At 39.8% G+C, this 15,199-nt stretch overlaps 2 protein-coding genes across 3 annotated transcripts; one reads left to right on the top strand and one right to left on the bottom strand.

Annotated features, from left to right (window-relative positions):
• The first annotated feature begins 68 nt into the window (after positions 1-68).
• Positions 69-4,382, top strand: LOC148429982 (coiled-coil domain-containing protein 157-like). The gene is made up of 9 exons (XM_088410836.1): positions 69-209; positions 292-925; positions 1,001-1,078; positions 1,347-1,516; positions 1,618-1,794; positions 1,898-2,066; positions 2,148-2,287; positions 3,733-3,818; positions 3,918-4,382. The coding sequence occupies exons 1-9, from the start codon at positions 204-206 to the stop codon at positions 4,180-4,182; spliced, it is 1,725 nt and encodes a 574-aa protein (XP_088266962.1). The 5' UTR covers positions 69-203; the 3' UTR covers positions 4,183-4,382.
• Positions 4,383-6,162: 1,780 nt separating this feature from the next.
• slc7a4 (solute carrier family 7 member 4) lies at positions 6,163-14,698 on the bottom strand. 2 transcript variants are annotated; one of them, XM_088410824.1, is made up of 5 exons: positions 14,505-14,698; positions 11,808-12,858; positions 10,127-10,833; positions 8,846-8,954; positions 6,163-8,304 (listed from the first exon to the last, which is right to left on the bottom strand). In XM_088410824.1, the coding sequence occupies exons 2-5, from the start codon at positions 12,787-12,789 to the stop codon at positions 8,108-8,110; spliced, it is 1,995 nt and encodes a 664-aa protein (XP_088266950.1). In that variant the 5' UTR covers positions 12,790-12,858; positions 14,505-14,698; the 3' UTR covers positions 6,163-8,107. The 2 variants fall into 2 exon arrangements, with proteins under 2 accessions (XP_088266950.1, XP_088266943.1); XM_088410817.1 differs by lacking the exon at positions 14,505-14,698 and adding an exon at positions 14,064-14,201.
• Between the last annotated feature and the right edge of the window lie 501 nt (positions 14,699-15,199).

The raw sequence follows: 15,199 nt of genomic DNA on the forward strand, positions 1-15,199 counted from the left end.
TTTTTTTCTTCCAAAAATGCAATCAACATAACACTTATTCTCCTTGCCATCAACCAAGGCTATTGCTTCTTCTGCAAGCATCTAATGCTTATGTTGAAGAATTGACCTGCAATAGAAGGATTCGACAAACTGATCAGAAAGGCTGCACGTCAATTGGACTTGTTGTTAAAAAATATTGCCGCCATTTACTTCAGTTTGCAAATATGAAGGTTGGTGCCATTTAAAATCATTTCAAAAATGAAAAAAAAAAAATCGTAATTATTTATTGTATCACTTTCTCTGTCACTTCAGATATTTCACACCGAAAACAACCAAGCAGATAAGTTCCTTTGTGATGGGGATGTATCTTCTGCAAGTGCTCATAACATTTCTACTTCAATAAACACCAGGTTTTTGCCTGATGGTGATTATGATGCACCCCTCAGTAGCACTCACCCTAAAGTTGACTCTCAGAATGTAAGCTGTCAAACAGATGAATCACCCCCTGCTCCCTGCAGCGTATGCCATCGGACACAGTCAACGATTAGAAAGACAGGCGGGGTACTGGTAGAACTGCTTCAGGGTGAGGGATTGCCCTCTTCTTTATACCCACTCTTAGATTCTGTGCAGGACACTGTAGGACAAATGACAACAGTTGATGTCGCCCATTGGGCCTGTGAGCAGCTCAGAGATTTGCGCCGACTGACAAAACATGTGCAAGATGTGCGGGACACCGTTGAGCCTCTTAAAAAGAAACTAACGGCAGCAGAAGCAGATCGAGACAAATTAGGCAACGATATAGAACGTGTGCAAAAAGAACTGAAGGAGGAAGTGGAAAAACAGAAATCCGTAGTTGTTCAGTTGGAGATAGCATCAGAGAAAGCGCAAATACATTCCAAAGAAACTGAACAAAGAATATCAGATGAGTATGGACAGCTCCAGAAAGGTGAGTTGATACCATAAATCTTAAACGGTGAATGATAAAATGATGTGAGAAGACTTATCAGTTTACCTTCCACAGAATATACATCCCTAAAGAAGAGTTATTGTGCTCAGACAGAAGAAATGTCAATGCAACAAAATAGACTGCAAGATCTTGGTAAGAACAGTAGATAAAGAAAAAAGTCTATCAGATTTCAAATATGGATGGTTCCGTGTCGAGCTTGCATGTTCACTTACTTGCTTGGTATCGCTTCATGTACTCTCACAGAGTTTAAATAGTTCATACATGTGAATATGAGTGTGGTCTCAACCAAAACTCCAATAGGATGGCTTTACGAGCCAAAAGAGGGACATCAGATTCGAAAATAGGTGGATGAACATTTTTTTAAAGATTCCAACTGCGTGGTATTTTTTTGTCCGATTAGAGTGTCAAAGGAATATGCTGCAGGAGAAACTGAAAAACTTTCACACGAAGGAAGAGGCTTGTTCTAAACTACAAGAGAGGATCCATCAGTTTGAAAACCAGCTCTGCGAGGCACATCTACTTCTCGAAAAAGAGAAGGCCAAATATCACAGTGCATGTCATCACCAGTCGGTAAATACGCAGTCCAGCTACCACTGTGGTTTGTTCTCGAGGACTTCAGACTAATTAATTTACGAACCGCTTTACTCTTGCCCCGTTCGCTGTGTGATCAGTCAATGGAAGCAAAGCAAAAATCTTTGCTACAAAGAGTGGAGGCCCTGGATGAAGAGTGTGAGGATCTGCAGAAGCAGTTAGGACAGGGGGAGGAGAGAGAGCTCACCCTTCACAATCAGCTCCAAAAGATGTCAGAGGATAAGAAACAACTGCAAACACAGCTCATCTCACAACAGGTATTTTTAAGATTGCCCTTAACCCATTCCCTCTATTTCAACTCGTGATATGCAGATGGCCCCAGCATTTTACATGACTAAATGAGTGGTTATTTCTCAACAGAACTGTTATGCACAGCTACAAAATGAGAAGGAGGTGCTACAAACCCAAATAGAACATGTCCAAAGCAGTGTGGCTGAGCTCAAGGAAAGTGTGAAATCTTTAAAAGAGAGCCAAAGGCTGCTGGTGGCTTTCCCAGAACTCAGCCCCCTGGCTCATGACAAACCAAAGAGTATGCACTTTAGTTACTTTGTCATCGATGGCCGGTTGTTGCAAAGAGAGTTCATCTTGATTTTGTTGTATTGATTCTTAGGTACTGGAAATGTGCTCTTGGATATGGAGCAACAAGTGCAGGCAAACTGCATTCGCATTGGTGTGCTGGAGAAGGAGAATGCTACCCTTCACAGCAGTCTTAGAAAGTTGAGGGAGGCAGCACACCATCATGCTGCGAAGGTAGGACTAATAAACTAAAACCTAAACGGCACTGATGAATTGCAGAATAGCAAGTCAGCCTTATTTGGATCAGCAACACATTGTCTACTTTTAAGTATTTAATGAATTATCTGATCTAATGAATTAATTACAATTTCAACAACAGTGAAGTGGACGTCATAACCACTCTTCCACCGTGCTACACTCATCGAACTATATTTTTTACTACAGTATTGTCAAATGATTATCATTTTCTATAATACATTGCAGTAAGTCACATTTGTATGAAGTTTGTTACAGATAACTAACTACTTGAGTAAAATCTTGGAATTGATGTAAAATCATCAAATAAAAATAATACTTTGTTTCAAAGACTGTTGGAAGAGCTTTTTTAAATCCTTTTTTCCATAAAAAATACAACTAGAGAACAAAACTACCAGATTTGACTTATTGTTACAAACATTTTATCACCGTTTTCAACAACTATTTTATTGTTGCTTGTAATACGAATTTACTGAGTAACACCTTGGAATTAACATAAAATCATGAAATAAAAAAAAAATGTGTAATCAAAAACTGATGTAATAGCTTTCTTTGATCTTTTAATTGCATTATTTTCCTATAAAATATCACTTTTGAAAAAAGCTACAAAGTCTGTCTCCTTTTTACAGGCATTTTTACATATTGTCTTTTCATAGTGCTTCTAACTTGAACAAGATGCTTTGTTCTGTGATGGTACTCCAAAGATGTACAACTAAGGCGGTATTTGAACTTGGCTATGCAAATAGAGAGAATTTTTTGAAGCAACTTTTTAAAGTAAAACTATGTAAACACCCATCTGTCTGACTGTGCTGGTGAATTTCCAAATCTGAGGTAATCAGCTCCTTAAGTGTGATGCCTTTTCTCACTAGAAACTAGAATCTTTGTGCTAAGTGCCAACAGCACAAACTTAAACAGCATTTATGTATATACTGTACAGAATAAACAATGTTGGCCTCAACACCAACCCTCGAGGACACCACTTAGAAGTTTCAAGCATTTTAAGTTATTCTTAATCAGCTTACATATACTGCTCTCTTTTTGTTCAATAACTCCTCAGCCAATTATCTTCCCTCCCCCACACCAACTGACACAGAGTAATTTCTGTTTTTCTGTTACTTGATCTATTCTGCTACTGAAGAATTGATTTTTCCAAAACTAGAGAATTGTGGCAGCAGAAAAACAGGCCTGGATTTCATCATTTCTGGGTTTTGATGGTGAATGTCAAATTGAATTTATGAAGCAATGCTGTCACCATTGTTTTTTTAAATACGTATATGCATCAGTATGATCATTGCAATCTTCATTTTGTTTGGTAATTAACAAGTCTGGAATGATGAATTGCAATTTATGTAGATGTCTTTGAATGTATAAACAGTAACAATGACTTCCTTATCTTCCTTTCCCCTTTTTGCTGATGACCGTAGACACCAGTTTGTTCTAATGAACAGAGTACACATAATCAACAGGAAAGCTCATCAAACTACCTGAAAAAGATGCAAAGGAAAGCATTGTGAGTATAACTTAAAATCATGATCCCAGCAACATTTATTACCGTTATATTATACTTTTATTTATTGTTTCTCCTATTGCTTTTATTTCCCAAATCCAGCAGCAGCCAGAATTGCAGGGCACCGTGGTCAGGAAACAGTGAAACAGACAGCAAAGTCATTGGGGTAAAACATGTTTGGATGTCACCTGGTGCAGGAAATCATGTGTCACCCGCTTACGTGACCCCCACATTATCACCGAACATTTCTTTTCAAACCCTTCATTTCAATATCAGTTCTACTGCTGCGAAAGCCCCGATTAAGGACACGTACAAAAACTCTTGTGTACCTCATACCAGGACTATAAAACAGAGTAAAAAAAAATAAATAATCGTTGACTTTGTATTAAGCTCTAACATTTTATAAATAATTGCCTGTAAGGGTATGATTTGGGTTAACATGGAAGTTGTGACAGGTTGCTGCATAAATGTCAATTTGTTCTCAAATGCAGTGATTGGAGTCATCTCTGGGTTTTGATTGTGAATGTCCAATTGAATGGTGAATCGTTTTCTATTTCATAATGTAAATATAGCACAATAATTAGTTGGACATTGGCCTAATGGCATTTTTAAATGCCTCATTTTTTTCATTGTAACACCCTGGTAGTTTGGGGGAGAGCATAAATGGAAAATCTTGCATACTATGTGTGGATGTGAATAATTATTTTGTCAATATGAACTGCCCTAGCATAGTCTGGAGACCACAGCACGAGCCCTGCCCGTCACCAAAAGTGGATGGAGGATACAATGGTGGATGTAAATTGCCTTTTTTGCCCTTGAGAAAGCGTATGAATAAATACTCACCTGTTTTGCCAAAGCTGCACAAAAGAAAAAAAAAACTAATTTTATCACCATATCAGGAGTAGGTAGCTTGCATGACACGACATTTACACACTTGGGAAGTCATGCTTTGTTGTTTAATTATGGCACCTTACAGAGATGGTGAGTGTGTTTCTATGGCAACAATTTTTCATGTGCAGAATCGCTTCAGATTCTCTAAATATGTTGGTAATATGCATAAGCAGAGCTAAAAATCAAATTTAATGCATACCATAAATGACATCAAGACACAATTTGTAAAAGCACCAGTAGTTTCAGATGTTTTGAGCTGTTGTGAAACACCGATTCCCATCAGACTAATAAATGCTTCAAATGATTATTCTATTTTTAACTACATGTAAACCCCAGATTAACATGGCCAGGACGGATATCATACGTTTTATTCCAATCACTTAAAGCACAGCTCATAACCTTTGACTTAATCCCTGACACTGGCACAGGTATATAGTTGTGTCATCAGGCGTGTAATTCAAGGTTTTAAACTCTTTCACTTGATTCCATGCGTCTGGGATTAAATCGTAGTAATTAAGTCATTTATATAAATCAATGAGGGGTGAGTCTCAAAATGATAGTAAGCAGACATCTGATAATACTGGGTATGAATCAAGGATCAATAATGCAGTTGCACGAGTTGCATTACATTGCTACATATACAACAGTATTAGCGCTGTAAAGCTGTAAATCATTTTACTTGCTTGCAACAACTTTGTCAACTTCTGGTTTTTTATGTTTAGCTCTGCCCAGCACTGCTCAGCACCACACTCCAGCAGCATTTGCAAGGCCCTGCGAAAGTGTCTTAAGGAATGAGATTTTCATGTCTGTGTAATGATTCGTGTCACGGGGGTGCGCGGCGGGTGTGAAGGCCAGCGTGGTTGCAGAGGAGGGGGACCCAAAAGCAGGGGGGCGTCGAGACAGGGGCTTGAAGAAATCCATATTTATTGACAACGAACGGGAACGAAAGCGGGAAAAACAGGACGGCAAAAACTCGAACTAAGGGCGCAGGCAGGCTGGCAGAACAGAAAACAAACACTACGGGCAGACTGGCAGGAAAACACAGAGCTGAGGGACGAAGGGCGAGACGGGACTATGAAACCGCGACAGAGACAATGACATGACATGACAATGACAATGATCCGACCAGGGCTGTAACAGAAACTAGGTTTAAATACATTCACAAACTAATCAGAAACGCACGACAGCTGGGCAGGAACAATAGGCAAGGGGAGCGGATTGGAGGACACGAGGGGCAGGTAACGCGGACAGGTGGACTAAATCAGAACTAACGCAGGGAGACGCGAGAGGAGCAGAAACAGGAACTATATACGTAAACAGAAAGGAACAGAACCCCTCAAAATAAACCCACAACCCAAAAGCCGACAAACCATGACAGATAAGACATATATAAAATATTTGTTATAAAAAGTAGTAAATATTTCTGAATTAGTACAAGAATGTAGATTTCTGTAAATTCTGCTTCAAAACATTTATTTTTTTCCATAAAGTATATGAGACAACACTTTCATTAAGACAGAAATGAGAGTTTGGAAATTCGATGTGCAGGAAAATCATAACCGGTAGTAAGGAAAATATCTGTGCATCCCGGTGCAACCCCCCCAATAACCAGACATCATTTTGTAAATACTGTACTACAGTATGAAAAGTTGCTGTATTCAAATTATCCTGGGTTTCAAACCTTTTCCAAACAATGTTATACAATTAATCTTATTTTCCAGGTCCGTACTGTATTTGGTTTTAAACATTGTAATCCGATTGTATAATAGTACAATAACTGTATATACATCTTAACCACTCCATAAATCTGTCTTGTTCCACATATTTAAGGCCGTTGGTTCAATAATCAGACATAACGTGAAAACAAAAATGTGCTCACATTAACTTGTCAGTTTGCACAAGTGCAGACTGTAGGAATGTAGAGTAGCCTATATCAGGAGAAACGTTTTTATCTGTCGGAGAAACGTTTTTATCTGTCGCAGAGGTCAAACAGCAGACAGGTGACACCTCCAAATCTGGGATTAAAGAGGCCCTACACAGACAAAACATTTAAAGATAACCTGTGTCTGCAACAAGGATTCTCTGAAAAGATTTCAAATTTGTGGATTTGTGCTTGCTCCCCACCTCCCTCATGAAAAATATCTTGACTGTAAGCCTCTGCTGTAATATTCACAATGACTCTTATGATAAACTAAAGGACTACTTCTTAACAGTTGAATGTGGGTACAAAAAAAATTAAATAAAAATGTGACACAAAAGAGATCAGGGTCATGTGATTCAGGAGATTAGCTGAAGCACTGAAGAGTTGCTCTCAAAGTTTAAAGTGTGCATTCATATTTTCAATACACATCACTAGCAACAACACAGAACTTGAAAATATGACTAAATAAATAAGCAAATAGTTTTGTGTAATAAATAGTGATATTCTATTACATTCAGGGCAGTCACGAGAAGTACCATAAGGAGAATTGTCCTAGGGGATGCACATTCTCTGAGTCAAGCTTGTGAAGGGGTTATGGAAGATGATACTGAGAACAATCTGTGTATATGTTCAATTACAAAAATGCAACTGCTACTTATGCTTAACTTTATGTCTTGACATTTTTGGTTTGGTGTAAATATTTAAGTGGAAACCTTTTTTTTTTTTTTTTTTGGACAATAATATTTTCTACGTCGGCCCACGAGTCTAAACTCGTCATTTTTATTTACTGTATATTGTATGAGATGTCAGGGGCCAGACATTTTGCCATTCACTGTTAGGTGAAAATGGTATCACTGTTGTTCAACGACCAATTACGGGTCAGCTTGCTCATGCCAGGCCAGGTCACAAAACTGAGACAAGAGATGAGCCGTGATTGATGGTTACCTGAGCAACTATGAGGTCATTCAGTTGACAGGAAGGGCAAAACGGCCGCACCCTGAAATTGATAAAAACGGGTGGACTTGACTGAATTCATACTATGCAAACACAATATTAATCTTAATGACATGCTTAAACTAGTGAAAGTGCATTGAAAAGATGAAAGTAAATATTTTTTGTTTGGCGTTTTGTTTAAAGGTCCATAATACAAAAAAAAAAATCATAAGAAACCTGGATCTAACAACAGGCGGTCACAGAAAAAGCACTGTAGAGTGTATTACCTATAGCCTCATATGATTTGATGTATATTTGATGTCTGAGATACATTTTAGTAAGAAAGGTCTCAACATTGTATTTCAACATGACGAGATTCGAATGCTTTACAACAAAACAGAGAACGCACATCGAAACCTTTGGTGTGCTTACATTTGCAAAGCGATGTGTACAGAAAGCAACTAGCCTGTCAGCAGTGTAAAAAACAGCGATGATGATAGGAGACGGCAGATACCAGACAGGTGTGATCAGTATATTTGGTCGCACATCATCTTTCGGCAAACTCTTCAGTTGAGTTAACGCGGTTGGCTGAGGCATCCGCTTGTTCGGGCTGGATAGACTCCACGGTTTCGACCAGGCTGCCGCTGGGGAGCACAACATACCGGGCAGCCATGTCTTTGGGCTGCAGCTCCCTCATTCCCTCTTTACTATGCCAAATCCCATAGCCAAAATACACCAAGAGACCTGCAATGGCACCGCATGAAAATCTTGAAACAAAGTATCGAAGGTTTTAACATGTTTTAAAATTATATGCTAGAGTACTAAATGGGAACACTTAATTCCGTTCTTTAAAACCTAATTTAGAATGTCCGACCATCCATCCACACATTTTCCATAGCTGCATATCTTCACTAGCTGACTTGCTGGTGCCTATCCCAGATGTATTTGGGCACTCGGCGGCGGACACCCTCAACTGGTTGTCAGCCGACTGCAGGGCAACCAGGGACGAACAACCATTCCCGCACCCACTCACACCTGAGGACAATTTCGAGTGTCAAATATATCTCCCATGCATGTCTTTGGAATGTGGGAGGAATCCGGAGTGCTTGGAGACAACTCACACGGGCACGGGGAGAACAAGCAAATTCCACACAGAGAGCCGGAGCGGGCTGGAATTGAACTCGGGACTCTGAACTTTGAGGCGGACGGGCTAACCACTCATTTAGAATGTCAGCTATAAAAATCTCAACTGAAAACTGTGAACGAAAAACCAGAGTTTTCTTACCTACAGCAATCCAGATAGTGAACCTCACCCAGGTTAGGGGACTGAGCTTCATCATGAGGAATACATTAAAGAGAATACTAGCGCCTGGAGTAAGTGGAACCAGAGGCACCTAAAGAATAAAAAAAGGACAACTTGTTAGACACCAGCCAAGACATTGATTTTGTAAAATAAATAACATTTATTTATTACTGAAACTTAACTGAGTGCAATTTGGTGACGGTTAATTGATGTCTGTTTTGTTAGCATTACTTTGAAGTCAAACTGTATGGATGAAACATTTAAGACCATTCATAAAATTCATTAGAAAAAAACAAGGGTTGGGCAGACTGCACCCCAGCGAACAGAGCACAGCCGATTTGCACATGGTTGGATGGGTTGATAAAGAAGAACTCTAAGTGCATTGACCCAGTCAACCCCAAGGTTCTAATCCTTTGAGTAACTGAAAAAAGTCTGAGCAAGATTTTAGGTCTTTCATCACTGCTCTCTGACCTTTTCTTCCTGGTGAATGGACAAAAATGCCTCCAACTGCTCCAAAAATATTCTACAAAGACTTTCAATATGAATGGATATTGCAAACATGATTTCACCTCCATATCTTCCCTTTCTGAGGTGTCTTTTTTTATCCATACAACATGCAAAGTTAATACACAGCCCAGTAGTGTACACTTCTTGTTTTTTTAAATATTTTCTTTCAGGTGTTGATTGGCTACATATTTTGTCTCAGGTGTTGATTGGCTACATGTAAGGCTATTGCTATTTGACTGCACAAATTATGCATTTTTTGTTAGCATATTATCCTCATGCCCATGATTTGTCAATTGATATAGCAGCTTGCCATTAAGTTTTTTTTTTGTCCCCTACTGCAGATGGATAGACTTTCCCTGGCTTTGGGAGAACACCTGCTCCTGGAGCTTGCTGTTTTCATGGCTTTTTAAAACCACACCCTAAATCGCCTCAATGTATAATGTGTTGGAGCAGTGTGATGTAAAACTTCTCATAATTATGATTATAACATTCAGCAGAAAAATGCTGCTTCATTGTCGGGGAGTGAGCCATTGCCTACCAAAACTGCTAAGCATAAGCCATCAAATACCGATGGCCCAAGGTGTGTCTGAATGAGCCCCGACAAGATAAGGAAGACTGTAATTTAGCTTTTGAAACACCCTGTATTGAAAAAAAGAAAAAAAATACAGTATGGAGGCGCAAAAAACAAACAAACCATATAGTATGGACGTGTAAGATGAGTGTTTTTTTGTTGTTGATTTTACTCAAAGCGCTTACCTGGAATGTTTTGCTGTTAGTCTGTGGCTCATGAACCCATATGAGTACGATGCAGAGAACATAAGCAAGACTAAAAATCACCACCAGGGTGACATAGCTCCAATTTGGGAGCTGTAGCTGTGTGGTGCCAAATACAAGCACGCCACAAAAGGACACCGAGGTCACTAGCAGACCCAGGACGCAGATGGCCACCACCTCCCCCGGCTCGCAGTTCCCCAACAGCCAGCCTAAGTATGGTTCCCAACAGGCCTTCAGCTGTCCCACACCTCTACGCTCCCTTGTCTTTTGCCTCTCCACCAACTGGAGTTTGTCAGAGAAAGACTCGTATTGCTTCAGCTCCTCACTATCCTCTGATATGTTCTGACATTCCGAGGGGGCAGGGGAAGGCTCTGCATTCGGATTGGGAGATGTGGAAGAAGTCTCTTTGGAGCGTTTTTTCTCTGGCTGGAAGCGAAGGACGATAACGCTGGCTGCTACAAAAGTGTAGGCTAGTAGGGTTCCAATAGACAGGAACTGAACCAAAGCCTCCAGATCAAAGATGAGCGCCATGGTGGCCATGAGGACTCCAAAAATCAGAATTGCATTGACGGGGACTTTGGTGATAGGATTGACATGTGCAAACATTTTGAAGAACAATCCATCTTCAGCCATGGCGTACACAATTCGAGGCAGGGAGAAGAGATTGCAGAGCAGCACAGTGTTCATGGCTAGAGGGAGGAGGAGAGAACCATTAGAAATAAGACAAATGTCTGAAGCAGAACATACTGGCAGTTGTAGAATTCTCAAGATTGGCCCCTTTTTTACTTGATTTATCTGCCGCAAAGCAAATACAAACATGAAAACATCAGTACAGTATCCATTGCTGTTTAGATGTTGTGCAACACAAAATGAAATATCCATGCCCATGCCATATATATATATATATATATATATATATATATATATATATATATATATATATATATATATATATATATATATATATATATATATATATTTTATTCATAATTATTCTATTAATTGTTTATATTAATATGCACCAATCCGAGCAGCACTCCCAATTTCACTGTACAGTATACCTGTGTATAATGACAATATAGCCATTCTATTCTATTCTATTCTATTCTATTCTATTCTATTCTATTCTATTCTATTCTATTAGAAGCTATTATCTATACTAGTTTGTTAAAACTATAATACACCATTTTTAGGAGTAACAAGTCAATGTTTTGTCTAAAATTATTACTCATGCACAAGTAATGCCTTTCAAAATACATAACATATTTTCACTTGATTTTGCCTGAAAAGAGATCATATGTATGTGTTCAAAGCTCCGGCAACAGGTTAGCTCATGTGACATTCACAAGCTGAGGCGTGATTGTTTACTTAGCCCTGACTTTGTGCGATGTCATTTTCAGTTGACAGCAAGTGGCAAAATGTGTCTTTAAATGTATTAATTGGACATGAAAAACAATTGAATTATTGGCTAAACACAGTAAATCTAGTAAAACTATGTACATTTTGCTTGTACACTTTTAACATAATTTAGGGATGTTAAAATGTTAAAACATTTGCTGGACAGTCAATAGTAGTTTTACAATGACAATGACAGTGAATCCACTGTGCTGTAACACTATACTGTCATGATCTCTGGTAACTGAAAATGACTTTTTGCACTCACCACAGATGGAACCCACTGCCACAATGATTCCAGCCCAACTGTAACCTCGACGGAAAAAGGCATCGGCCAGAGCCGAGTTGGGGTCCAGTGTGTGCCAGGGAACCATTAAGGTAAGCACGGTGGAGACCAGGATGTAGGCTGTCGCTGCCAGTCCAAGGGATATTGCTGTGGCAATAGGAACAGCCTTTTGTGGATTCTTGGCCTCCTCACTTGAGGACGCAATCACATCAAAACCAACAAATGCGTAAAAGCATGTGGCTGAGCCCGCCAAGATTCCGGACCATCCAAAAGGTGCAAAACCTCCTTCCTTCTGGCTCCAATTTGCGGGTTCCGCCAACATAAATCCAAAGACTAAGATAAAAACGACGACACACATGCTGACAGTGGAAAAGATATGATTAAGGTAGGAGGACACTTGAACTCCGAAGGAAATAAAAAGTGAGGCAACTATTAGAATCCCTGCTGCAAGTATGTCAGGGTAGTGGGCAAGGAAGGGCACATCCCACCTCATTATGTGTGTTTCCGTAAAGTTCTGGATGGCATGGTTAAAAACTGAGTCCAAATAGCCACTCCATGCCCGTGCCACAGCTGCACCACCAATCATATTCTCCAGAATCACATTCCAGCCAATCAGAAAGGCCCAGACCTCTCCCACTGAGACATAGGTAAACATGTAGGCCGATCCTGTTTTGGGAATGCGTGCTCCAAACTCTGCGTAGCAAAAAGCAGCTAACAAAGAGGCAAACCCCGCGAAAAGGAAGGAGAGAATGACAGCAGGCCCAACTATGTCTTTCGCCACCGTGCCAGTCAGGACATACAGGCCAGAGCCCACCATGCCACCCACACCTAACAGAGTCAGGTCCAGGGTGGAGAGGCAGCGTTTCAGCGATGTGGCCATCATGTCATCGTCAAGCGTTTTGAGTCGGTTTAGCCTCTGACAAAGGCGCACAGCTGGTGTGCAACCTTGCTGACATGTAGCCATAGTTACAGTCTTGGATGGATGTCACTGGAAGGAGTCACTGTCTATCCATTGCTGTCACAAGAAGCTCACCTGGAAGACAAAGCACAGGCCCAATCGAGTGCACGTTGAGTTCAGGTTTCATCATACATTGGCTCAATCTTCAGGATAGAAAAGGCCAAAACTTGGTGTTGCCTATCTGTAAATCTTTATGCGTGGGCAAACTGTAAGGGGAAACTCTTGATTAGTTTGATTTTGTGGACAGCCAGTATAGCCAATCAAATAACAGCCCTGACAGACGAACAAGGAAACAGATGTAAATAAAACGAAAAATGCCCACCCAGGGGTGCCAGGGGGCTACCCCTGGGGGGCTACTCTCCCCTCTTTGCAAGCAGTGGCTTGACAAATGATCGTGCCCGAAATAGATGAGTTTTCTACAAATAAAATACAAGTGCTATATTTACTTCTTTTTTGAGCTTTAAAGCGGAAAGGGATGGATACAATTATGATAGAAAAAAATCAATGTTGCAGGCTTATTAGTCTTATTATATTAACCAGTCAACCATATAAGGTATAGACACGCAAGTAAAAAAGATCAACAAAATGTCATTTTATATGAGTCATTACAAACCAAATAACCTTACAAGTGCAACAAATATTTGTTTTTAGAGTTGTTAGTGAACCTGCGTGAGAAAGCAGTGAGCACGCCCATACCTTAAATGGTGAAATTAAAAATATATGAGATCGAAATGTTGTGCAACAGAGCGAACAGTTTCAATAGCACAATCATTAAAAATAATAACATGAATGTATCGAGGCGTCTCCAACAGAATACGTACGACTGACTATCGGCAAAGTCATCATATATTTAAATGAAAATGAATAGATATCACATGTTTATTTTGACCGCGAAGCCCAGGTGTAACCGTTAAGCCTATGCGAGTTCTGGGAGGACAATGTTCGACTCCTGTACAGTACTCATAATATCAGGCGACAACAACGTAAGTAATTACGTAACGTTTCTCTTTCCAGCGCCATCAAGACATCTGTCACCCTCACTGCTACATCAGACAATATATGTATGACTGATCGTGCAGAAGAACAAAAACGTCGTTTAAATTGAAAATTAATAATTCATAACAAGATGGAGACCATCGCAAAAAGAACCGTTTATAGGGTAAGCCTACTCCAAGATGAAAAATGAGCTGTCCTGCACTTCGAAAATCTGAAGGCCAACCCAAAAACAAACAAAAAGCGAGAATTAAATTCGAAATTTATTTAAAAAAAAATCTATTTACCGCCTCCGATTTTCCATCTGGGCCGGCAGGTGTCCGATTCTGAGGGAGGTTGCCGGAGAGAGGCGCCCGGTGATGTAGGGGAAAAGGCTGTGAGTGGACTACGGCTATCATCCCGAGGCGCTCCTTAAAGGGCCAGACACCGCCCAAGTTAGCCACCCTATATCGCCGCGGATACACAGTCACCGCCCTAGCGAGCCAGCACAACACGGCGCAGGTTGTTTATTTAGACTAACTGAACAAATACAAGCGATCTAACGGTTAAGAGGCGCTGGAATGAAAGCCAAGAGCGCAAATAAACACTCTGTCACTCCCATCCAAATGTTTTGCAAAAATAGGTAATTCTTCTTTGCAGAACGCATGGATCTGAAACCATGACACAGCAGATACAGGATTTCCTAGTACAGTATTTTCACTTCTAATATTCAGTTAAAAAGCTCGTACCTTTTGCTTGAATCTTGCGCCTTTTATCATGTGAGTTAACATGCGGGCGACATGGATGCTTTACAGCTCAGGTGTGTCGAACTATATTGCTTATTTTTCTAAAAAAAAAAAAAAAAGCAGTAAATGTCCACAATTTAGAGCAACACACACATAGAGATGTTTGGGTGGTGGAAAAAACAATGAAGAATTTCAGAAAGGAGAAGCTCACTGAACGCTATGGCAGTCTTTTATAGCTCGTTTTATAATGACGTCAGTCGTACTTCCGGGTGGCAAACTGAAGCGTCCCGGGATTGCGATACCAGCATATGCTCCGTCATTTGACCAAGGAAGAACAATTGAGGAAAACAAGATAAATAGAAGTGCAGAACATGGATTAAATACAGCAAAAAATGTACATGTAGTAAATTGCTTAGAAATGAGACAGATCACCTGCTCTATTTTATTTTGTTGGGTAAAATGAGTTGTAAAATTAGATGTTTTGGATAACAAACCTGAGCAGTGAGTATTTGGCTGCCTGTGTAAAATTTTGGCATCTTTTCGGTCCAAATTTACAAAATGTACTTGATTTATCTGCCGCAAAGCAGTTACAAACATGAAAACGTCAGTACAGTATCTATTGCTCTTTAGATGTTGTGCAACACAAAATACATATATATATATATATATATATATATATATATATATATATATATATA

This window comes from Hippichthys cyanospilos, chromosome 1 (genome assembly GCF_059441005.1).
Source record: "Hippichthys cyanospilos isolate Australia breed blue-spotted pipefish chromosome 1, RoL_Hcya_1.0, whole genome shotgun sequence".
Lineage (NCBI taxonomy): Eukaryota > Metazoa > Chordata > Actinopteri > Syngnathiformes > Syngnathidae > Hippichthys > Hippichthys cyanospilos.

Coding starts and splice junctions, on each gene's coding strand:
- LOC148429982 (XM_088410836.1), top strand. Junction 2,067..2,147: donor GGCTCATGACAAACCAAAGA/GTATGCACTTTA, acceptor ATTGATTCTTAG/GTACTGGAAATGTGCTCTTG. Junction 2,288..3,732: donor CACACCATCATGCTGCGAAG/GTAGGACTAATA, acceptor TGATGACCGTAG/ACACCAGTTTGTTCTAATGA.
- slc7a4 (XM_088410824.1), bottom strand. CDS start 12,789: ATGGCTACATGTCAGCAAGGTTGCACACCAGCTGTGCGCCTTTGTCAG. Junction 10,834..11,807: donor GGCAGTGGGTTCCATCTGTG/GTGAGTGCAAAA, acceptor TCCTCCCTCTAG/CCATGAACACTGTGCTGCTC. Junction 8,955..10,126: donor CTAACAGCAAAACATTCCAG/GTAAGCGCTTTG, acceptor TTTATTCTTTAG/GTGCCTCTGGTTCCACTTAC.